The sequence below is a fragment of the Peromyscus leucopus genome, chromosome 1 (genome assembly GCF_004664715.2).
Source record: "Peromyscus leucopus breed LL Stock chromosome 1, UCI_PerLeu_2.1, whole genome shotgun sequence".
Classification (NCBI taxonomy): Eukaryota; Metazoa; Chordata; class Mammalia; order Rodentia; family Cricetidae; genus Peromyscus; species Peromyscus leucopus.
Window position 1 is genome coordinate 18175581 of NC_051063.1, and position 26329 is coordinate 18201909.

Sequence of the window (26329 nt, forward strand, 5' to 3'; positions counted from 1 at the left end):
CCTACTAAAGGGCATAGAACAAAGAATGTGATATAACGGGTCCTCGAGATGGCTCGGTGGGTAAAAGCAGTGGCTGCTAAGCCTTGACAACCCAAGTCTGGTCCCTGGGAATCACGTTGTGGAAAAAGAAAAACAGTCTCATTGGCCCCCATCCTTCCTTCAGCTTCCCAGTTTGAGGAAACAACTGATTTTACATTCTTTATACCATTTTATGTGATTACACTAATCTTGTGCCTATCATTTTTGTTATATGAAATGTCTGTCCTTTGTCAGAGTCACATTTATCTATTTCTTATGCTTTTGTCTAGCAAAGTTTTTTTTTTTTTACAGCTTAAGGTTTTAAATTTCTATTTCCTTCCAACTTTTTAATAATTTTTGCCATTATATTTGGCCTTACTTCATAAGCAATAAATTTTATGTATGTGAAAGATCTGACATAGATAGGAATATAATTTTCATGAAGTAGATTGCTACAGGCCTTCTCTATTGAGTTTAAATCTGTCCTAGGGTAATAAATCCTACTGTCAAATACACATGGGTCTACTTCTAGACACTTTGCTTGAACCATTGGTCCATCTGTTGAAATAGTTACACCACACACAGCTTTAAAAGAGTCTCATTTCATTTACTTATTATCCATGTGTGTGGGTGGTAGTGGGAATGTACATGCCGTGACAAACATGTGGATTAGATGACAACTTGGAGAAGTGAATTCTTTCCTTCCACTGTGTGGGTTCCAGGGATCTGACTCAGGTCTGCAAAGCTGACGACCATCATCTTTACACTTTGAGGCATCTCGGTGGTCCATTATTCTACATTTCTAACACTACCTTCCACTTTATAGATTTTGGTACATCGTTTTCCTTCTTGTGTGTGTGTAGTTTGTGTGTATGTGTGTGTGTGTGTGTGTGTGTGTGTGTGTGTGTTTGTGTGTGTGCTTGGTATATGCCTGGCTGTAAATGTGTTTGTATGCATGTGGGCACCTGTGTGCATGCATGCAGATGGAGGCCATGCATTCATACTGGGCGTTTTCTTCAATCCCTTTCTACCTTACATTTTGAGGCAGGGTCTCTCATTTCAACCCAGAGCTCATGGATTCTGCTAGTTTAGCCAGCCTGCTTGTTCTGGGGATCTCGCCTCCACCTCTCATGCACTGGGATCACAGACGGGCCTCCATGCTTGCTTGGCACTTACACTCACTTTACAATAGCAAGTTCAACACAATGTATGTACTACCATTGTTTCACATCTTTTTACATCTTTAAATAACAATCTGTAGTTTCCTTCACATTCCTCTCCTTTTAAAAAGGATTTTTTGTTAATGTTTTTAGATAGCATATAAAGTAATGGACTTCATTGAATTCTTTTAGCTTTAATCGTAAGTTCAACACACCCTAGAGTCAGGTAGGAAAGCCTCCATAGATGAATTTTCTATATGATAGGCCTATTGCATGTCTGGGGGAACCGTCTTGATGTAGAAGGACCTAGTCCACTGTGGGTGTTACCATCCCTAAGCAGGTGATCCTGGGCTGTATGGGAAAGCTAGCTGTACATGAGCTTACAACAGAACAAAATCAGAGCACACTAGAGAACTCGGGTGCTCACACATCGCCCTAACTCGCTCATATCTGCACCCTCCGCTCCCCAGCTCTGCTCCCCAGCTCTGTTCCCCAGCTGCTGGTCCTCCTCCCTCCCACAGAGTCCCAGCTTCACTCTCAGGTCAGACAGATTCGTGAACATTTGTTTGAAAAGATTTAAACATTTCAGAGTTTTTCTTATTATAATTTTTCCTCAACTGACCGTTGTTCCTACATTACACTCACTGTGACTTGTTTCCCAAAGAGATTACAGTGTCTTCCTGTATGTTGCCCTTCAGTATTCTAATAATTTTCACCCTAAATGACCGCCATCACAAGCAGGATCTTCTCCCTCACAGTCTCCTCTAGTGTCTTCTAGAAAATGAAACCGAATGGGAAAGTCTATCTGAACACAAATTTATCTTATAGTTTGCTACTCGGAAGGACTCTTATTATTTCTAGAACCTTCTGATTTTATTTTCTATAGTTTTTATTTATGTGTAAGCATTTGTGTCATGCTCTGCATGTGTGTGTGCTCCCAGAGGCCAGAAGAGGTTGCCAGATCCCTAGGAATTGGAGTTACAGACGATTGAGTGCTGGGAGCTGAACTCAGGTCCTTTGGAAGATCATCAAGTGCTCTTAACCACTGAGCCATCTCTCCAGCCATGGCTTATTTTCTTGAAGATCTTCTCATTGTCAATTGTGTTACAAGAACATTGAGTACACTCTTCTCTGTTCTAGAGGCTTCCACAAAGGCACTCGGAGAGTCCAACACAGTTGTGACAAGGGCCAATAATGGCAGGGCTCCCACTCTATTATTTCTAGGGAGAGGACTCTTGCTCCCCCAGATTTTACATGTCTCCCCTCCCCATCCCCCATCTCCCCTTGAGACAGTGTCTTATTCTGAAGTACAAGCTGACTAGAATTACTGGTATTGGACTTGGAGTAATTCTGCCTCAGCCCCTCAAGTGCTTGATTAGAAGCCATCATGCCTGACTTCTGTGAACCCTTAGAACTTGGTAAATGTAGAGCCCATGTGTGCCCTTATTTATTTATCCATTTATTTACTTACTAGAATGTGTGGCCTTGTTCAGAAGCTGTCACTGGAGCTGGGCTTTGTGGTTAAAAGCACTTAGTGATCTTCCAAGGGACCTGAGTTTGGTTCCCAGCACTCAGTCATTTATAACTCCAACTCCTAGGGATCTGGCAACCTCTTCTGGCCTCTGGGAGCACACACACACACACACACACACACACACACACACACGCACACACACATTCACAGCATGACACACATACTTACACATAAATAAAAATTAAAGAAATAAATTTCTAAAAATAATCCAGTCTCTCTCTCTCTCTCTCTCTCTCTCTCTCTCTCTCTCTCTCTCTCTCTCTCTCTCTCTCTCTCTCCCTATTCCCTACAGATCAGGATGTAAAGTTCATGGCTACTGCTCCAGTGCCATGCCTATCTACTTCCTACAAGTGTAAGCAAGCTCCCAATGGCATGCTTTCTTTTATAAGAGTTGCATTGGTCATGGTGCCTCTTCACAGCCATAGGAAAGTACCTAAGACAGCCTGTGTTCAACTTATGGTCCTGAATGCTGGCATGTAGTATGTAAGAAGAGCTAGTGTAGATCAGGTGCTGGTGTATGGTGGAGGAGCTGGGATGTAGCCTCTTCTAGACTGACCTCCACAGCTCACTCTTTATCTCTCTGAATCGCTTGTCTTTTTTTCCAGTTTATTTTTGCCTCAGCTGCCTCATCTACGCCCTGGCAACAACAACAACAGCCTCAGGTAGCTGTAAGGCTTAGAGAACTTAATGGGACCGATACCAATGCCTTCCTTACCAGAGCAGGCAATCAATGGCTGTCACCATCGACAGAATGACCAATGCCAGTTGCGGAGAGCATTACTTCCTGCCTCTTCCTTTATCACTACACCGGCACCGCAAAGACACTGTTTCCCAGCTTTTAAAGGACAAGAGAGCAAAGGTTCCATGGCAGCTTCACTTACCAGGGCCACAGTGAGGTGACGATTGAGCTGCCCTTAAACCTAGGGCAGTGATTCAACAACTATGCTCCACTACTCCGTTCTCATTTCCATCATTTTCTCTATGATACAGGGTCTCTCAGTGTATCCCAGGCTGGCCTTGAAATCATGATCCTTCTGTCTCAGCCTTCCAACGGGTGGGATCACAGGTGTGCACCACCATGGCTGGTTATCACTTCTTAGAATTAAAATTTATTATTATTATTAGCATGTATATATGTAAAATGATTTGCATGCCATATTCTGAGGATCAGAGGATGATTTTGTGAAGCTGGTTTCCTCCTTCTCCCATGAGAGTCCTGGTGACTGAACTCAGTTTACCAGGCTTGTGTGGTAAACTCACTGAGCTCTCCTGCTGGCCTCTGGCTATTACTTCTTAAAATCTTTCCAATGAAGGCTACAGCATAGTCTAAATGCAAAAAAGGAAAACACACAGGAACAAAGCCCTCCAAAGAAGGTAATAGCCCCTAAGGCAGACACTGTAGCCGTGTGCAGCCCTTACCATGTAATAGCCCGGCAGCAGCTTCTGCAAGAACTCTGCTTCCTTATGCTGAACGGTTTTGATGATAAATTCATCATCGCTGGTCACAAAAAACAAGGATCCACTGGCTCCAGGATTGGAGAGTTCTATCAGGGGTTCACTGCAGATGGAGTACTGAGAGAGGGAAAAAGGTAAACACACACACCATCATTTTTATGTATGTACGTACACACTTGTTTATGATTTCACAGTGCTGGACTGAACCCAGGACCTTGTCAGGCTTGGTAGATGTTCTTCGATGAGCCACAGTGCCCACTCCTAAGCAAACATTTAAAGCAAACTGTGGGGGCCAGGGAGAGTGTTTGCAAGCCTGGGGACCTGCCTTTGGACCCTCGGCAGCCATGTAGAAAGTGGGTGAGGTGGCTTGCACCTGGTACTGGGGTGCCTGAGACAGCATAGATCCCTGGAGCTCCAGAGCCGACTAGTCTTGCTGAATCTGTGAACTCCTGTTTAGTGAGAGGTCTCGTCTCAAAATAAGACAGAGAATAAACAATACAGGAAAGCATCTGCCATTGACTTTCATTTCCACAACCCCCCCCCCACATATATGCGGCTGCACATACACATGTGCACACAAGAACATGTATACACAGATATACCACACACAAAGTTAAAGTATACTCTATTTTTTTTTTTTTTTTGAGATAGGGTCACTCTGTGTAGGCCAAGATGATCTCAAATTGATGATTTTCCTGCCTCCACTTCCTCAGTGCTGTGACTACAGTCCTATGCCACCAGGCATAGTTAAAGGACCCTTGTTTTAAGTGCATGTGAGTGTGTGTGCGTGCGTGCGTGCGTGCGTGCGTGCATGTGTGTGCCTGTGTATCCATCAAAGGACAACCTTGGGTACCATCCTCAAGAACGCCACCCAGCTCTTTTGAGACAGTCTCTCATTGGTCTGAAGCACACTAATTAATAAATTAAATAACTAGGCTAGACCATAGACCAGTAAACCCCAGTGACCGCCCCTCCCCAGTGCTAGGATTATGAGAGTGTTGTTATCATGCTTATCATTTTAAAGTGGGCTTTGAGGACTGAACTCAGGTCCTCGTGATTCCAAGGCAAGTACCTTACTAATGAGCCATTTCTTAGCTTGGCTAAAGTACTCCCTGATCCAGTGAGACAGGGTTTCTCTGTGTAGCCCTGTGTAGTTCCAGGCTGTCCCATAACTCTGTAGACCAGGCTGCCCTCGAACTCAGAAACCAACCTGCCTCTGTTTTCCAAGTGTTGGGATTAAAGGTGTGTGCCATCACCGCCCAGCACTAAAGTATTCTTAATGTGTATGATGTTTCCATAGAGGATGAGCAAAGTAATACCCATCTTGGCCTTGGAGAAATTTACAAAAGATTTATTTACTCTTATTTTTTCTGTATGGGCGTTTTGCTTGCACAGATCTCTGTGCAGCATGTGCATGCCATGACCACATATGCCAGAAAAAGGGCATCAGATACCCTGAAACTGGTGTTACAGATGGTTGTTAACTAACGTGTAGAAGCTGGAAACTGAACCAGGTCCCACACAAGAACAAGTACTCTTAACTGCTGATCCATATCTCCAGCCCCACCGTGGCTTCTTTGAAAGAGTAAGTACTATCTATGAGCTTTACAAGGAGGCTCCCGGTAAACTCAGGTACTTCTCTGGGAGATTTCCATTTATTTTTATAATCCTGTCATGGAAAAGAGGTATGATCTCCCTTCTCCCCACCCCCAGGGTCACACGACAGAACCTGGGGTCATCATATCTGTCTGTGAGATCGTTAAACAGGAAAGCAGCAGGAGATGCTGTTTACAGCACTCCACTGAAGCCCAGCTGAAGGTCAAGTGCCTGTGCATATGCATCCCTTCAACATGGAACCTCTCTCTTCTCTTTCCTCTCTTCCCCCAGGGGACACTCTCCACTGTCGCAGATTACACAGAGGATGATGTGACATCTCCATCCCAGAACTCCAGGGCTCCAGATGGGTCTAACATTATAATTGATATCTCTATTTGGTTATAACTCAAACTTTACATGTGACAAGCACACAATCAGATTCATTTCAAGGCCATAATTAAATTATATGGCTTTGCTGGGCAGGGTGGCATATGCCTTTAATCCTAGCAGAGGTTGGTGGCCCTCTGTGAGTTCAAGGCAAGCCTGGTCTACATGGTGAGTTCCAGGACAGTGCATTCCACTACACAGAAAGACCATGCTTCAACAAAAAACAAATTATATGACTTTTATTTTGTTGTTGTACAAATGAAAAGTTTTTTTTTTTTCTTTTAACCATGGCAGATCCAGCTCTTGGCCAGAATCCAAGTGTGGTGAGTAGAAGGCTGGATGCCAGCCTCTGGAAGGATTCCTTCCTTTCAGCCAGGTAGGAGCCCTTGAGCAGTATACACCCCACATAGCAGAAGATGGTCTCTAAATCATCTGGCCCCTATCTTTCACTTCTCTCTATTTCCTTATCATCAGGGGTGAAACACTAGCCATCTCCATGTCTAGCCTTGACACTTTGTATTTCCTCATTTGTATCCAGACGCTGGATTCTGCCTGCCTCCTTCACACCAGCTCCCCGGCCAAAACCCAAGTTCAGTGCTTCTCTCCACTCTGTCTGGCCTCTATGGCATGCTCTCAATGGCAGCTCTCATCCCTCCTCCCCTGCCAGTGCCTTCTCCTCTGGACACCAGGGGTCTTTCTAAAGGTAAACCTTGAACTCCATTGCGTCACATCTTCCCATGACTCCTGACAGCATGTCATGGCCACAAGTGGCCCAGTGTCACTTTCCAGGTGTCTCACCCATCAGTCTTTCTCTGAAGCTCTATTCATGGCATAAACCCTTGACTCCAGGCCTTCTCACTGTATTTCTGCAGTGTTGGGGGTGAAAACTGAGTCCTCACGCACACTAGGCAATGTTCCATCATTGAGTTACATCCCCAGCCTGGGATACGGGTCTGGCTTCACTTTTTCCTGCATGAGGATAACCAGATTCTTTTTTGAGATTTTATTTTACTTTTATTTTATGTCTATGAGTGGTTTGTGTGAATGCATGGCTGTGTACCACATACATGCAGTACCTGTAGAGTCCAGAAGTGGGAGACAGATCCCCTGAGACTGGGGTTACAGACGGATGTGAGGTGCCAAGTGGGTGCTGGGAATTGACTCAGGTCCTCTGCAAGAACAGCCAGTGCTCTTAACCATTAAGTTATCTTTCCAGGCCCTACATAACCAGTTTTCCCAACACAATTAATAGAAGAGACAGTCCTTTTTGTGGGTGTGGGTGTTCTTGACGTTGTTGTTGAAAAACCTATTTGCAGTAGATGTGACGGTTTATTTCCAGTCTCTTATTCCACTGGTTACTCATTGTCTTATTCCATTGGTTTATGAGTCTGCTTCCCCTTCCCAGAACCACACTGTTCTGTTTAATATAGTGTCATAACACATGGAATCATATCTTGAAGATATGATTTAGGCAGCTAAAAATAAGGTTGAAAACTCCTCAAAGCTGTTTGTGAATATCTAGTTTCCCAACACAGGAAAGAGAGCAGGTGGTGGAGTTGGAGGTGGGGTTGGAGAGAGAGAGAGAGACATAGAAAGAGAGACAGAGAGATAAAGACGAATAGAAATGACTAAAGGCAGTTTGTAGATGTCTCCTTTTACTTTATCTTGCTTTGACAGCATCATAGGCAAGGGAAATACACTTATGCAAGAAGAGGAAGAAGGAAGTGTTTACTCCTAAGCCATTGGCAAATACCATCTTTCACCCCCTCTCCATTGGCTTTTTCTTTTCTTTCTTTTTTTATGATATAAGGTCTTGCTGTATAGTCAAGGATGGCCTCCAAGTCACAATCATCCTTCCTCAGCCTTCTGCATGCTGGCCACACCCAGCTGGCCTAGCCTCTTGACACTCTTTTGCTAAGCATCAAAAAAGCTCCCGTCCTCACCTGTATCCCGAGGAGAGGCTGGGAAAACACAAGAGCCATCAGACTGTGGACAAGAAACTTCTTTAGCCAGAAGGAAGCAGAGGGCCCTGCCCAGTCATGTGTGCCAACCAAGCATCCACATGGATTGGGGGGGACAGTAGACAGGGCACGAGCGGATTAATTGGTGTTTTTAACATGGTGGCTCTTCCAGTCATGGCTTACGTGACACTGAGTGACTAAGCTGGAGGCTCAGGAAACCCTCCAAAAGAAACAGAAAAATATCAATAGGTGTGGTGGTGTATGCCTTTAATCCCAGCACTTAGGAGGCAGAGTCGGGTGGGTCTCTGTCAGTTCAAGGCCTACATAGTTCAAGGTCTACATAGGCTAGTCAAGGCTACACTGTGAGATCTGTCTCAAACAAAACAAAAGAACAACATCAACAACAACAAAACCCAAAAAGAACTAATTTTGAATCAGCTGAACGACTTTTTTTTTAAAAAAAGATTTATTTATTTATTATGTATACAGTGGTATTTATTATGTATACAGTGTTCTGTCTGCATGTATACCTGCAGGCCAGCAGAGGGCACCAGATCTCATTACAGATGATTGTGAGCCACCATGTGGTTCCTGGGAATTGAACTCAGGACCTCTGGAAGAGCAGCCAGTGCTCTTAACCACTGAGCCATCTCTCCAGCCCCAGCTGAATGACTTTTAAGGTGAATGCTCTTGAGACCCCAGACAGAGTAACTTCTTATTACAACTATTATAAAATTTCTAGTACATGAGGATTCGTAGGTGAATGTGGCACCCAGCCTCAGGGCACACTTTCTCCGGGCAAGTAAGAACTGGCTCTCCCAGCATGTATGGTGCATTTTAGACAAACACCTAGGAGTCGCTATCTTCAAACACAATCAGGACGTCTTGATGGAAGCAAGAAGGAGGTTGAGTCTGTTATATAATCATGAATGCAGGACCCTGCCACGGATCCCAGGCTCTTATGAAAAATGAAGTCAGATCCCAGACTCTCCAGAAATTCTGACTTTATTCACCGCAACTCAGTTGCCCATAGAATCTCCCCATGCGTAGGAATAAAAATAAAAGAACAGAAGGAGCGCATAGCGGGATCATGGGGCAAGGCAAGGAAACCTGTCTAGAAGTACACATGAGACCCACACCAGCTCAAGGTAAACAAAATCTTAGCGGAGAGCAGGGACATGGGCAAGCACTAGCTAAGGAGCTATTGGCATTCAATGGCTGCTGGGCGAGGGAGATTCAGTTTTCTTGAATGATGTGACCCCTGGGAGGTCAATCCCAGTGCAGGGTGGACCCCACTCCAAAGAGTAGTTGGGCAGTAGAAATGGGGGGGGGACCTCAAAGTTGGGCAAGTAGGGAGGGGAGGGTAGAAAAGGTACTTATGGGAGGAGTTGGGGAGGGAGTGACTATATTCACAATACATTGTATGAAATCCACAATAAAATTATTGTTTAAAACAAAAGAGAGAACAATCTGTCTGGAAAAACCTAGATTCAGACCTAAATATCTCTCCCAAATAAAGTATCAACATTCTCCATAAGCACTGACCTGTTATGGGGACACTTGATCAGTTATTTGTCAAATACTCTTCCATATGTAATTTATCAAAGACAATCAATAGGCATTTGTCTGACCTATTTTAGTAACATTTTGAATTAGCATTACGAACAGCACATCATGGCTATGTAGGTAACTGAGATGATACTAGATAGGAATATGATTTCCACTCCAGAACCCTGGAGCTTCATGATCATGTTCTCGGCAACTTCTAAAGGCTGATTTTAAAGGTCAAACAAAGAGAATTTAATCAGCTGTGATCAACAAGTCTCCACATGCGCTCCTGGGCTCTATGTGCCTTCCAAGCACATTACATTTATGAAAGCTGCTCAAATGTGTGCACCTTCTCATCTCAATTTTCTGCAAGGCTTCTCTCCTACATCCACTGGAAAGAAAGTGTATCCCAGTGGGCTCTGCCAAGGTAAACTAACAATGTAAACTTGTATCACGTGGCACAGATGAACTCGCCTACTATTCCCTGATGGCATACAATACTCGTCTGCTTTCGCTCTTACTGGTGGAGGTAAGAAAAAAAATTCCTATGAGTAACTCCTTTGAGTTACACGGGACTTGTGAAAACCTGGAGGAGAGGGAAAGAGCAAACAGCTTGTCGCTGCAGCAGAGATGGACATCCAGGGCCTCTTGGGTGGCAGATGCTTGTCTAGGAACAAATAAGGAAGAATTCACAGTGCTGTGCACTTGGAAGCACTTCACCCTGATGCCTCCCTATCCAAATTACATGTGCTTAGACCTGAAACTTGTAATCAGCAAGCACATGGTGAATTTTAATGAATCTGGGAACACAGACACAATAATTCTGGCAGAAATCCAGACACGATGGCACCAAGCTAACAGGGATGCTATTTGAAATCTATGGAGCTGGAAACCACTCACTAATGGTCTCTTCTCTCTTCCCCTGCTTACAGCCATGCATCGTCGTCATGTTGTGGGTTTAAACAGCCCCACCTGACAGATGCCAGGACTTGGTATTTGTGTCACATCCTTTCTTTCTTTACAGAGACCTTTTCGAGACATGCCCATTTGTTTTCTGTGCTTTAGTTGAGCTTAACAGCTCCAAAATATGCCTTGAGAGATGGATTAGACTTCTTTAGCGTTCTTCAGGATGGACCATTGACATGTGACGGGTGGAGAGAGGCGACCTGGAGACTATGCTTGGTGTCTGGGACTTGGTGGGTGAGGAACATGAGGCTAGTGGAAAGTGTCTCCAGAACATCTGGAGACAAGGTAGACAGATGAGGACTTTGAGACCATTGGCAGTCTCCTAGATTCCTTGGTAAGTTCTCCTACGCTATGAAGAAGACTCTTCTGGTTTAAAGACTCATTCATTAAGGAAATGAAGGGAAGCTATATGAGAAGTTGTTTAGAAAAGAACTTTCCTGAAGAGAGCAACTGTGTGTGATCAGAGGTGATCAGAGGGAGCTTTTCCAGGGCTGAGATGAGCAGCCATCTTGTCACATCTTACCCAGTGCTGTGACAGACGCCTGTATTAGCAGAGTTGTGAACCGTTGTGATATCTCTTTGGTTGGTCAGAAGTTTAAGGGTATCCAGAAGGAAAAGCCACTAGTTTCCAGTGTGTGGCCCAAGGGAAGAGAGTGACCTTGCCCTTTTCATTATGAAACCCCACTGGGTTCCCTAAACATATTTTCTGAGAGATGGTGACCCTCAGTCTTTACCAAATGACCAGAAACCCAAGAATCCTAACACACCTCCAGAACAGGCACAAGTGCTTGAGTTGGGAGTGAGAGAGACAGGCGTCAGGATTTCAGAGGGACAGAGAGGCAGAAAGAACCACTGGGACTTGCGGCGGCCAGGATGCCCAGGACCTTGCTAGAGCACCACCACTGCTCTGTAGAGAATTCGTTCTGCAGCTTATGTCACTGGGAAGAAATCGTGACTTCCTGGCCTGTAAAATGGCTCAGTGGGTAAAGGCTTGCCACAAAACCTGTTGCTTTGAGTCTGGCTCCCTGGAACCCACGTACAAGCCAGATGCGGTGGTGTCTGTAATCCCAAGACTCCTTCAGGGAGACTGGAGGTGGAGAAGGAGAACATGCCAGCGGCTCATAGGCCGACTAGAGCAGTGCAACTAGAACACAGTGCAGCAGCAGACAAGAGACATGTGGCATGGGCATGGCTTCACACAGAAATACATATGTGTAAACACACACACACACACACACACACATACAATGTGGCATGGGCATAGCCTCATACAGAAATACATATGTGTAAACATACATACACACACACACACACACAATGTGGCATGTGCATGGGCCTCATACAGAAATACATATGTGTAAACATACATACACACACACACACACACACAATGTGGCATGGGCATAGCCTCACTCAGAAATACATATGTGTAAACACACACACACACACACACACACACACACACACACAATGTGGCATGGGCATGGCCTCACTCAGAAATACATGCATGCAAACATCATATGCACACACACAATATTTAAAAAAAGAAATCATTATTTTACTAAGTACCAACTAAAGACATGTGCTTTCATTAACATGGAACAGACTCCAGTTTTGAATTTCATTCTTTATGTCTGTTCCATTCAGAACATTCTATCATCAGCGACAAACACTGTTGTACCACTCCTGAAAAGCACCGCTCCAGGATCTCACCGGAGTCTTACAGAGAGCATCCAGAATGGGAAAACAGTGAGTATTTGATGTCATCCTTCCTATGGCTCCTTTAAAAACAGCTTCTGAGAAGCTCCAAGGTGTTAACAGCAACCAAATTAGGAGAAAAGCCACCCCTCTTGACAAAAACCAGGCTGTGACCCTTTCAGTGGAAATGAGACAAACCTGAGAGTGGCATTGTATACCACACACAGGCTGTGTGTCTGTCCCTGCTGCCGTGCCTGAGGGAGGACAGACGGAAGGGACAGCTGAGGAAAGATGTGCCCGTGTATATGTGAACATATGTTTGAAAAGAGACTGAGGGGCTGGTGGTGATGGCGTATGCCTTTTATCACCCCAGGGAAGCAGAGGCAGGCAAGTCTCTGAGTTCCAGGCCAGCCAGGGATACACAGAGAAATCCTGTCTGGAAAAACCAGAGGAGGGGTGGTGGGGAAAGAGAGAGAGAGAGAGACAGAGAGAGAGAGAGACAGAGAGAGGGGGGGGAGGAGGGAGGGAGGAGGGGGAGAGGGAGAGAGAGACTCTGTAGGAAGAGATATGGAGAACAAAACTAGCCGGCTTTTCTAAATGTCATCTGAAATTCCAGGTCAAGGGGAAATGGTTGTGGGCCAAGGCAGGTTTGAGATAAGACAATTAAAATAGGAAGATATTTAAACAGACTCTACTCAGTAAAACTCCCAAGTCTTTTAAATTAATTATAAAGTATCTACTAGGATAATTACCCGAAATGGTAATACCACAGTTACTTAAATATTAACCACACAGCAGATTTTCTAGCTATCTGTTAAGAGCTATGGCATCAAATTGCATTTCTGAAGCCAAATATGTAAACATTAGAAAACTTGGAACGACTACTGTTCCCGAGGTTTCTAAGAGACAGCCACTCTCCATGGCTGCTCTTCAATATAGTGTCATGCATTCTGTAGAAAGGAAAATGATAGGCTCTTACCAAGTAATCATCAGGCTTGATCCCAAAGAGTTCTCGGAAGTACCTGAAGGCCAGTGGAGCGTAGGTCTTAAACCTGAAGTCTGGGTAGTGATGAGCCGGGGTCAGATTGCTGCCTTCACTGCAGTTCAAACAGTCACAGAGGAAACAGAGAAGGAACATCAGCAGAGACATCTCTGGCTTTAAACTCTAGCACTAAGTCCTGGGCAATTTTATCTCTAGGAAAAAAAAAAAAAACACCCTCTGCTCGTGGGTGTCTTGAAGCTCCCGTCAGCCAATGGCCCTGGGGTAAAGACACCCTGACATGGTGGTGGGCCCCTCCACACAGGCTGTCCCTGCCAATCACGGGGTGCGGGAGACATTCTTCCTCTCTCCGCTTTTCCTTCCTTGGAAAATTATCAACCTTTTTTTTCCTTTCTTTCTTTCTTACTTTTCTTTTTTGGTTTTTCGAGACAGAGTTTCTCTGTATAGTTTTGCACCTTTCCTGGAACTCGCTCTGTAGACCAGGCTGGCCTCGAACTCACAGAGATCCACCTGGCTCTGCCTCCCAAGTGCTAGGATTAAAGGCATGCGCCATCACTGCCTGGCCCCAACCTTTATAATAAATCACATTCTAATGTTTTAATGAGACCCTGAGCTTAGTGTAGACCAACTTATAAGTGGTTGTTGTTTTCCTGAGCCAGCAAGGCTGAATATTCCTACGTGTGGTGACCTGCCAACAGCCAAACATTTCCTCAGGCAACGTTTTGCCATTTATGAGGGGACATGCATTCTGCTGTATGCCCCCTGGAATGACTTCAGAATTTACGTGACGTGATAATTTACAAATGTCAGCCGTGTAGAAATAAGAGTTAGAAGCAAAGAGAGTCAGTGTGAAATCTGACCTCCTTCCTCTCGACAGTCAGCAAGGAGAAGCAATCACAGCGCCTGCTTTGGAAGGAGGCTGCTTTCAGCGGGCCCAGAGTATGGCCTATTTCCTATTTCTCACGGTCCTGCTTATTGCTTTTGAGCTCGTACCACCAAAGCTATGCACGCTATTAGGGCAGATTTCCTTCACCAGTCAGAGCTGAGATGAAACACCCCTGTTCTTTTCATCAGTTCCCTTCATTCTTTGGCTGGAGAGTTCAAGCAGGAAGCTGGATGCTGCATTTATGATGCTGCATTCATTTGCTTTGCTTTCGATTGGTTCTGAGTGCCTTGTGTTGTTCACCTTGGCTTCCACTAATCATAAGAAGTTTCCTAGGGAACAGCAACCGGACGACTATGCTGAAGTCCCGGGTGGTATCAAATTGATAGTCTTAGGTTTCCTTGGGAACGATACAGACAGACACAAATGCATACACACCATATATGTGCATATACAGCAGTGCACCTGGAGGTCCAAGAGGTGAACATCGTTCCCTTTGAAAATACATGTTTGTGTTGTGTTGTGTGTGGTCTATGTACTTGTTGTGTGGTTGGGTACACATGTGAGTGTTGGTACATGCATGTGTGTGTATGTGTGCATGTGTACACTTGGATGTAGAGGCCAAAGGCTGATATGTGGTATCTTTCCTCAATGGGTCTCTCCTTTATTTGAGACATGGACTCTTACTAAACCCGAAAGTCATCAATGCAGCTATTCTGGCTGGCCACAGAACATCAGGGATCCACTCTTTCTCTCCAGCACTGGGTTCAGCCAGGTAATTATTCATAAGGATGGAATGATGTTTAAACTCTCAGCTTTTGGAACACGACTGCCATTTAGAGCATCATCAGTGAGAGCTTTTCCTACAGGACAGGAGAGGAAGCACAGATTTTTATGGGCAAAGGGGCCAGAAATACTTCTCCAGAGTTGTGTGACTCTAAAGAGAGAAGAGCAGAGATTCGGAACCAGTCACCTTGGGTTCAAGTCCTGGTTTTACCATTTACTTGTAGGTTAAGTGACAAGATCTTACGGTATTAATTACTTCATATGCCAATGGACTTCTCTCTCTCTCTCTCTCTCTCTCTCTCTCTCTCTCTCTCTCTCTCTCTCTCTCTCTCTCCTTCCTCCCTCCCTCCCCTTTTCTTTTTTTGTAAATGTGAAAGATAATAAGAGTAAGCTAGGCAGTAAGCACACACCTTTAAACCCAGCCCTGGGGAGGCAGAGGCAGGCAGAACTCTGTGAGTTAAAGGCTGTTCTGTCCTACAGAGTGAGATCCAGGACAGCCAGAGCTATACAGTGAGACCCTGTCTAAAGAAACAAAACAAAAAAGGAGTAAGCTAAAATTGAAATATACATTGTATGTTAAATACACAAAAGCATGCTTGATTTATAGCTGGTAACTAAAGCTTTCTTTCCATTGACACCTCAGGTTCATGGTCACACGGTACATCACATGGTACAAATGTTATAAAACATCTTCCGTCTTATCCCACCAGTAATGAAAACTTATCTAGAGCATCTCATCAGGGTGCCGGATGCTCATGATTCTTCTACTTATCTCTGTTGATTTTGGAAGACCACATAATCAGAAGCTGGACCAGCACTGTTATACAGTCCTCAAATCTTAAATGTCCAGGCCTTCTCCTATCTACAAAATGAAATGATCTGTAGAATAAATACGTGGTATCTAAAAATAGCTTTGAGATATTTCAAAATAAAAAAAGGCACACAATGCATTTGGTTGCTAAGGGAAACCGATTCTGTTGCTTCAGAGTGAAGGTAAATTAAAACAGCATGTCAGAGACTGGAGAGATGTGGTTAAAAACATTAGCTGCTCTTGAAGAGGACCCAGATTCAATTTCTAGCACCAACATGGTGGCTCACAGTCATCTCTAACGCAAGTTTCAAGGGATCTGACTTCCTCCAATTCTGACCTCTGAGGGCATCAGGCATACAAGGAATACACAGATATAGATGCATAAAAATGCCAATATATAAAAAACAATGTTAAAAAATAAATTAAACAGCCTGTCACTTCAAGCAATTAGTTCTCTAGGATTGAGGTAAACCCATGCTTTAGAGATTCCAGAGATCTCAGAATGTTTCAGTTGCTTCCAACTAGAGCCTATGCTGGTCACTTACCCTGACCCACATCCTCAGGTGACCTTAGCAATATGAGGGTGAGAGAACTATTTGATACATACACACATACATACAATCAACGTATGAATTGCTCTTTTTTGTTGGTTTGTTTTTTTCAAGACAGGGTCTTACTATGTAGCTCTGACTGTCTTGGAGCTCACTGTATAGACCAGGCTGGTCTCCAACACAGAGATCCACCTGCCTCTGCCTCCTAATTGCTGGGGTTAAAGTGTGTGCCACTATGTCTGGCTATGAATTGCTAATTTTTTTACAGAAACCATAGTCACAATCAAGATACTCAATGTATCTATCACTTTGTGGGGGTTTTGGGCTGCTGTGGTAATTAGGATATCATTACTGGTAGGGCCTGGGGCACCCAGTCCTACACAAAGAGTTATCTAACCTAAAACAATGTCTCCTGTGAGAGGCTCTGGGGCGAACTGTTGCAGGATATTTGATATGTGTCTGTACTTCCTTACTGGCCTGAGGCACCTTCTGATTGGTTTAATAAAGAGCCAAATGGTTAATAGCTAGGCAGGAGAGGGTAGGTGGGACTTCTGGGGAGAAATAGGAACTCTGGGAAGAATCTGAGAGGTGGGGATTCACCAGCAAGATGTGGAGGAAGTTGGACATATAGTACTGAGGAGAGGTAAGGAGCCACGTGGCAGAATGTAGATTAATATAAATGGGTTAATTTAAGTTTTAAGAGCCAGTTGGAAACAAGCCTAAGCTAAGGCCTAACTTTCATAATTAATAAGAAGTCTCTGTGGAGCTGGTGGTCCAAAGAAAGTCTGATTATAGTGATGCATATGCATGTATTCACACCCATTCATAAAACTAAATGCAATAAAAAAGCATACAGGAGAATGTGTGCAAGTCATATGCAGGTTTGTGCTACGTAAGGGACCTTAGCATTGATGGCTTTTCTGATGCTTTCGGATGCAAGAACCCACCCTCATGGACACTGAGGGATGATGATTGTCACGGGCTTCCTTTATACACCTGACTGATGAGATCAAGCCCAACAACAAAATGGCTCATTTTAAATACGTGTGTCTGAAAAGTCACTCCTCAGAGTCACAGAGACAAAGTAAGCGTCCCCAAGGAAAATGTCTTCATCTGTAGTTCACTTTCTTTGAAAAACCCATGCAGTTGTAGACACATTTCAACCGAACAATGATTGCCTTTTATAATAGTGGAATCGCCTTTAATATTTTTACTTACTAGGGCATAGAACACACAACGTAGAGACGCCTCAGGAATACAGTTCCATCACTGTTTTTCATTTCCACATGTATTTGCTTTTAAAGATATTTTTTATTACATTCATTTTGTGTGTGCGCGCATGTTTATGTACGCACAAGCTCACGTGCACCCATATGCACACATGCATATGTTGGTGTGAGGTCAGAGAACAACTTGTGAGAGACGCTTTATGTTCCTACAGTGTGAGTCTTAGGGATCAAACTCAGGGAGTCAGGCTTGGAGGTGAGTGCCTGACCCACTGAGTCATCTCACCAGCCCATGTATTTGGTTCTAAACCATTTATGTTTTTTCTTCCCCAGACTGATAATGTATGGATAACTTTGGTGGTTTCGCAAACATGGCGTCAAAATAACAGCATTACCTCACGTTTTTCTGGAGGAAATTCAAGTCAAAGTCATCATAAAAGACAACTTATTGTCTTAATTCAGATGCAAGACCATTTGTGGTCCCTCCAGTCCATTCTTTAAGTAATTATTGATTTTTAAAGAAGATTTATTTGTTCTATTTTATGTGTTTGAGTGTTTGCCTGTATGCATGAATGTGTATCATATGTATGCCTGGCGCCCTTGGAGGCCAGGAGAAGGTGTTGAATCCCCTGGGAGTGGAGTTATAGATGGGTGTGAGCCGCCATGTGGGTGCTGGGAACCGAACCCAGGTCCTCTGCAAAAGCAACCAGTGCTCTTAACCGCTGAGCCATTTGTGCAGCCCCAGCTCACTCTTCAATTAGGCACAAAACCGTGGCTCCTGCGCTGCCCAATGGAAGCGCTCTCAAATCACGTGGCAGACTTTACTCTGAAAGTTCTTTACCCTCACCCACCAAATCCCATGGTCCTTCTGCACAAAGTCTTCCAGGCATCCATCACAACTAATTACAGCTGACCCATGGATGCCATTCACCATCTCCACAGGGGAAATGCAGGACATTCTTAAGCAGCAACATGGTGGAGCCACAGGTCCCACCCCACACCCTCGACATGCACATGGTAGGAAAGTCCCTCACCAGAAGGAAGTCACTGTGAAGTTGCCTCGGAATGGAATCATTTCAGATTAAGATGTTCTTACCTGGGTAGGAACACACTTTCCACCACATAAAAGTCTTGCATGAGGACATCGCGCTCGGGCTTGGAAGTGAGATTCCCCACTGTGTATCCTATTCCCAGCTGAATAGCACCTTTAATAGCTGACGATGCAGTCTGCAGAGGAAACACAGGGTGCCACGTTAGCTCCGAGGGCTTTGTTCAGGGTTACAGGCAGCTGACTGGAAGGTGAGGCTACTTTCTTGTTCCCAAATGGCAGGAAACTGGGGCTTAGGAGAATTTATTCCAGATCCGTCTCTGTGTGTGACTTCTCACACTGACTGTCGAATATCCCCCATAGGCTCATGCATTTGAACACTCGGCCTCAGCTCCTATTTTGGGAGGATGTAGAACCTTTGGAAGATGGACCCTGACTGGCAGACCTAGGTCCTCGGGAGGCTTATAGTCTGGTCCTGCTTCAGGTCTCTTTCTCTGTGCCTACCTAGCTTTAGGTGAAGAGCTCCAGGATACGAATCTGGTACCACACACCAGTTCCTCCATTCCCTCATAGCCATGATGACTGAGTCCTCCGAAACCAGGAGCCATAATGAACTGTCCTATGTTAAGTTGCCCAGGCCAGGCATTTTGGTCACCATGGAGAAAAGTCATTGATACACCATGAGATTATTTTTGTAAGTGTGACATCTTTCATACAAAATGTATCTATGGTTAAAAGGTTTAAATCTCTACCTTCCTTTTTACTAAGAACGTAGCAATTCCATGGAGCACTTTCAATAAGGAGCATTGTAGTTTCTACCCAAAGATAAATGGTACAGTTGGATTTGTTTAAAAAAAAAAATCCGATTTTTTTCCCCCTATAACATACTTGTGGATCAGTAAGAATATTTCCCTCCATAAGAAGTGATAGAGCAAAAACATTATTGGAGTTTTTGGTGTTCACACAAAATTTAATCTTGAAAATTGCCTACTGGTCTTGGCAATGATCTATAATTAATTTTTGTCATTAATCTGTGATAAAGGATATGGCATTGATGTGTGATAAAAAATGAAGCATCAGGACACCAATATTTTCAATTTACTACTTTTCAAATATCTTAATAATGAAACAGAGATGCTGTTAAATTAGAGAATAACTATCCTGTGTAACTGTACACACAAACATGTGTGCATGCATGTACATGTTGATAGGTTTTTCTTTTTCTTTTTTCCTTTCTTTTTTCCTTTCTTTCTTTCTTTCTTTCTTTCTTTCTTTCTTTCTTTCTTCCTTCCTTCCTCTTTCTTTCTTTTCTTTCTTTTTTTTTTGCATGTGTGGTACTGGGAATTAAGGCCAGGATCTTAAAATCTATATGTATCAACAATAATAGAATGGAATAATTGAACTTAAGAAAGTTAGAATAGCTGGGCACGGTGGGGCTTTAATCCAGGCACTCTGGAAGTAGAGACAGGTAGAGCTCTATGAGTTTGAGGCCAGTCTGGTCTACATAGCATGTTCCATGATAGCTAGGGCTAGATAGAGAGACTCCTCCTTTTTTTTTTTGTTTTTTTTTTGAGACAGGGTTTCTCTGTGTAGTTTTGGTGCCTGTCCTAGATCTTGCTCTGTAGTCCAGGCTGGCCTTGAACTCACAGAGATCCGCCTGGCTTTGCCTCCTGAGTGCTGGGATTAAAGGCATGTGCCACCACTGCCTGTTGAGAGACCATTCTTAAAACAATAACAAAATAAAAAAGGAAATTAGAATAAATTCTGTACATTTATGTATTTGTGTGTGTCTATGTATGCACGTGCCCATGTGTGCATGCCATGGCCTGTGTGAGGTTCAGAAAACAACTTTCTTGCTGTTGATTCTCTCCTTCCAACTTGATTTTGAGGCAGAGTCTCTCTTTTTGTTTTCAATGCTGGGCTGCACATTGAGCTCTGATTGAGTCTCCTGCCTCTGCCTCCCATCCCGCCATAGCAGTGCTGGGATTATAGTCACACCTCCCATCCCACCATAGCAGTGCTTGGTGTCAGCCTTGATTGTTTTTCACCTTCACGGTTTGGAGACACTGACCTTGGAATTCAATGGTTCGGCTCCAGGGGTCCTCCCCACTCTAGGTCTCTAAAGCTGGCTGTGCAGAGTTTGGCTTTTCATGTGAGTGCCAGGGATCTGAACTCAGGTCCCTGGGCTTGTGCGGTAGACACTTTGTCTACAGAGCTGTTTCCCCAGCACCAAGACATTGTTCTTAAGGGTTAGCACGTTTTACTTTGTATGTCTGGCAGTGCCAACGCAGTACCACAGACCACAGCAGAAAACACTAAGTTAAATGAGTGATTCTTTTTGTGGGGAGAGTGTTTTGAGACAAGGTTTCTCTGTGTTACAGCTCTGGCTGTTCTGAAACTTGCTTTGTAGTCCAGGCTGGCCTCGAATTTATAGAGATCCGCCTGCCTCTACCTTCCAAGAGCTGGGTTTAAAGGTGTGCGCCACTACTGCGTGGCTTAAATGAGTGAACCAGGGACGTCTGGCAATGTCTGCAGAGGTTTTTTGGTTAGCACAACTGGTGTGTTGTGTTGCTGGTGTTACCAGCACTCTGCAATACACTGAAAAGCTCCCTCTCACAGAGTTAGTCAGCCCCAGACGTCAACAGTTCCGTGGTTGAGAAACTCTGAGTGGAATAAAGAATATAGTGGAATACTCCAGTATATTCAAAAGGAAAAACTTCCTTTTTTTCCCAGGCAATATTTTCATTTTGCAAATCCAACACCAATCCCCACCTCTCTCCATCCTTTATTCTTTTTTTATTTCTTCTCCTTTTTTTTTTTTTAATATCAAAGAACACCTCTCCTTGAAAAAAATTCTCTTGATTTGACGAGGGGCCTGGGTTCTGGGAGCCCTTCCAGCTTTCCTGATGGTGTCTCTTGCTGCTTCTTCACTGGCTCCTCAGTCTATCATCTGTAAGTGAAGAATTCCCTACAAGTTTGATTCCTGATCCTTGGACTCCTTTGCTGTCATTACGAATGGTAACAGTCTAGTATTAAGCCCTTCCAGTCTCATATCTATGCATATGGCTCTCAGGTCTTCTCAGTCTGTTTGGATGCTATTCTACCATCATACGCATAAGGCGGTATCCTACAACCTGTCCATCCTAGATCCAAGGTCTGCTTCTTTCCCTAAGATCCTGTCGGCTTCAGTCAGCCAAGACTGAACCCCCAGACAGACATTTAATACTGAGTGAGTCCCATATTAATACTTGTTAGTTTTGCCTGAAATGGCCACACTCAGCCAGTACTGTTCAGAAGCCTCGTTACATATACAACTAGTAAGAATAATTCCTTGAATCATCTTTTTAAGCATTTTTCTTGCTCCACTCTAAAAATCTGCTGTCCTTCATCTGAGGACAACAATCCGCATGCTGGACCATGTAGGACATGAGAAATTTTTGGTGTTTTTTCCCCCCACATACCCTTTGACTAGGGCTGCAGGAAGCAAGATGCAAAAGATTGAGAGTTAAGTGCGTCTAGTGCCTGAAAAAACAATTTTGTTATTTTAATACTCCTTCCCCGTAGTCTGTGATGCTGCCAGTTGGCGTCAGTGACCTTTTGTACTGGTAGCTCTGCATTCTGAAGGCACAAATGGATTTCTTTCATTTTAACCCTGTCTAGAGATTCAAAAGCCATTTCTTTTCCTACTTATCACTCAGGGTGGTATGCCATAAGATGTGACATCAACGCTTTTCGGAGGAACCAGCACCCCAGAATGTTCGTCTATCCTTAAAACAGGCCATGTGCCTCTGTGCATTTTGCATTCTGTGCTCATCCTCCATGCAGTCTTCCAGACCCATGAGAGGAGTCTATCACTTTGTGCAAGTCTGTCATCAAAGAGAGTAGCATGTTTCTTGCTGTCCCCACCCTGGGAACAGAAGGCAGCCTCAGCTTCCAGTAGTCTGTAACCTTGACCAGAACCCTCAGACTTTGGGGGTAAGAGGGTGACTGGAGATGCTGCTGACATGGATGGCGGGTTACTTCCTTAGAATATATGAAGAAGGACTTCAGGAACAGGGTAAAATAATGTCCTCAAGGAACGCTGAAAACAACCTTTCTCCTGTGGTATGAGATTAATTCTTGAGTTCCTGAAGGAATGAGGACCCCACTGACATGTTTAATTAAATAAGAAGAACAAGACTCAAAAAAATGCCAACAAATTATAATCACATTAATTTCTTTTCTTTTCAGACCTCTTAAAAATCAAGTGTTTGGGTGGGAGAAATAATAGCGTAGTAATAAAGTAATATAAACAAGTTAATTGTTTTTGAGCAACACGTTTATGCCAGCCCCTTGACAATATGGATATTGATAATTTTACCAACATAACCACAGCACAGACTTCCACAATGCCTACAAAGTTCTCAGTGCCCTTGACTTTTGCTGATTCTTTTAACCTCACAGTAACCTTTGTGAAGTCAATGTTACTTGTAAGCACTCCCAATGTGAAAATTTGAAATCCAAAATGCTCCACCATTGGGAACCGTCAATAGTGTGTGTCAGTGATATGGTGAGCATCTCAGTTTCTGAGTACTGCCAATTGCCACAAGTGGAAAAATCCCATACCCAAACTCCCATGATGGGTCATGACGAAAACAAAAGACAGAGCCCAGCAGTACAACACTTACTCATTGCTGGAGTCCAAGGCTGTCTACCACCTGCATAAGATGCTCAGAAATACTGCATGAAATGATCTTTAGGTTAAGTGTCTAGGGCACCGATGACATATAAATACATTTTGTGTTCAGTCTTGGCTTCTATCCACAAGCTACCTCATTATGCATATGCAAATACACCCAAATCTTATATCCAAAACATGTCCCAAGGATTTTGGGCAAAGGATTTCCATCCTGCATTACCACCTCCATTTCATGGCCTCAGGTATGTTTAGTAACTTCCTCCAAGGTGAAGTAGAGGACCCAGGACTTAAGCCAAAGGGGGCTGCATTGGAAACAACCACACTCTGTGGTCTCTAATAGCAGAGTTCCTTAATTCACTTAAGCAAGTAGCTGAGCTTGGTGACAGTGATTCCCTTTATAGGGGTACACTTATGGCTCAGCTTGGTTCTCTCAGCTGGTATTTGGCAACGTCTGACCACCAGGTGTGGGCTGCTTCCATATCTGGTTTTTCAAAAAAAAAAAAAAAAATGCCAAGAACCAAAGCTGAAGGTTCTCTGTTAGGTCTGGATGTTTGATCTGAGTAAAGGAAGGAGCCCCGAAGGAGCCATTCCTTTGGATAAACCGAGATAAAAATGTTTAATTAGCTGCTAATCACACCCAGCCACAGGCAAGCCACACAACAGCTCACAAAACTCTCGGCAATCCACATCATTAGCATCACTGGTAACATGGGGAGTTATTAATATGAGGTGGTGTCTGGCTGCCTCAGTAGACACGACCCCACATGCTTCCTCTTCCCAGTCTCTGGGTAAACACTGAATGCTTTAACATGGGTGCGTTTGGGTATAATCACCCTGTATATAGACAGGTATATAGCACCCTCTCTGCTTCATGGAAATTCTTGCTTGTGTTCAGTGGCACATGATTTTTCATAGGCCAGCAGCAGAAGTACTTGCCACTTTCCCATTGGGCATTAGGCCCGGCTTCATATACAGCAAGATATGCCGTAAAACTGAAATCACTTTGAAGCCCTGCCTGGTGTGTGCATGATTATCAGATCAGCACGTTCTGATGATGAGCATTCACTATGAAGCGATGGAGCTGCTCTCCTACAATCAGCTGTTCTCTTTCCACAATCCAGAAGCCCGAGGGCTCCCTTCCTTTCTTTGGGATACCAGCAAGACTGCAGTCAGCTGGCAGCTTTCATGCATTCTGGGCTCCTTGAGTTTCCACCACAGGCTCTGCATGCTGTATCCCCAAAGTGCTGGAACATGACCATTCCCCTTCTAACTCCAGGGGGGACCTTTGGCTCTTTTGGTAGAGGCTTAATACAGGCTTGGATTTGGAACAGCAACATGATCTATTTTTAATTCTGGACCTCATAGGGATAAGTGGAGGCAATATGTTGCCTGGATACTAAGCATGTGATACTTAGGGAAAGAGAGAGCCACAGAACAGCACAAAGACAAACCGCTTACTTATTTCTGTAGCTGGTCCAGGTATGATGTTAGCACTACGGAAAGTGGATGTGGGCTTGCATTTATGTGACGAGTTGCAGTTTTCAAAGCTCTATTTGTAGCTGTGCTGGGGCTTGAACACAGCTCATGTTAGGCAAGGGCTCTACCACTGAACTACACTGCCAGACCTCAAAGCACTCTCTTTTAATGCCTGCATCTGATCATGAGCTGAGTGATGGCTACGGATGCATAATGCCCATTGTATAGATAAACATTCCTGGATCTAGGAATGAACGTGATCTAAATCCCATGGCTAGCAGTACATGCTACAGTGTGGAATGAGTCCCTGATCTTTTAGAAGGTTCCCAGTTCAGTGTTTGGATCATTTGTCGACCAAGTTTACACATTTGCTTAACATATGACTTTTTTTCTGTTGAAGACAGGGCTGGCTGACAGATGCCAGGAAGCACTTCACTTGAACAATGAAATAATAACGAGCCTCTTAACAGTAAGACAAAATGCCTACAGAGACCCACCATAAGGAAAGCAATGATCCCAACTACAGCGAGGGTTTAATGACCTTACATTGGTTACCGGAAACTGCTTCCTACAAAGCACTGTCGATGAAACTGGATCACTTAGTATGCCATCTGATGTCACAGGCTTTGAAAGGAAGCACTGAAGCATTATTGTCAACAGCAGTTTCCCTCCTAAGGCTATCTGAACTAATTATGGGATTATAGCTTGGATGCATGTTGCTAGAGAGATTTGCGTCAAAAGAACAGACGTGGTCATGTTATTACTTTACTTGAAACCTCTGAATGGGTCCTCAGCATCCTCACTCTAGGATCAAGTCCAGACCTCAAACAGGTTGACTCTGGAAGTCACCTTTTAATCTGATCCCCTCCATTCTAGTTCTTGATATCTACATGCAATATGAAAAAGATGGCACAGCCCAGTCTGTCCTCAAGTAAGCTGCTATCTGAGAGTCTAACTCCAAATCAGAGACATTTATTGACAAGGTCTGTTATTTTACCAGGCCACAGAAAGTAGTTATATAGCACCGCTTTGTGTCAAGATGGCAGTTTGTGTTGGGGCAGGGAGAGTTCTACTACTTTCTCTCACTTCAATAGTGCAAGTCCAGCTCTGGGTCTCTTTCCTGTCCCTGAAGCTGTACTCAAGAAGCAAGACCCAATCTTCTCTTTTGTCTCCAGGAGAAAAGAAAGGGACAGATGTCAAGCAACTGGTTCTGGGATTGTGGAATTGAGGTGGTTAGATGGTATGTGTAGTTAAGATCACTGCTCCAAGAATGAGGATATGGACATCTTGGGAACCTTATTATTCCATGTACAACACACACTGCTCTATCATAGGCCTGACCTCAGCATTTCCCTAGCATTGTCCTAGACAGAGAAGAGCTGTTGTTAGCACATCATACAGTTGTCCGATGCTCATCTAATCAAGATCTGAGAGCATTTGCTAGGCACTGGATAATGCATGAATCAAAAAATGAGTCATAGTTCTTGCTCTCATGGGAGTTTCTGATTTGGGGGCAGGGGAAGACACATTAAACAAAGATATGTCCA

General features: G+C 43.9%; 1 protein-coding gene across 1 annotated transcript in view; it reads right to left on the reverse strand.

Annotated features, from left to right (window-relative positions):
* Positions 1–26329, reverse strand: part of Pip5k1b (phosphatidylinositol-4-phosphate 5-kinase type 1 beta) — a 276485-nt gene that overhangs the window by 95378 nt on the left and 154778 nt on the right. The window contains exons 4-6 of the mRNA XM_028894086.2: positions 18677–18807; positions 13303–13420; positions 4132–4284 (exon numbers count right to left, since the gene is read on the reverse strand). Coding sequence (XP_028749919.1) covers positions 4132–4284; positions 13303–13420; positions 18677–18807 — 402 coding nt within the window. The remainder of the gene's footprint in view (positions 1–4131; positions 4285–13302; positions 13421–18676; positions 18808–26329) is intronic.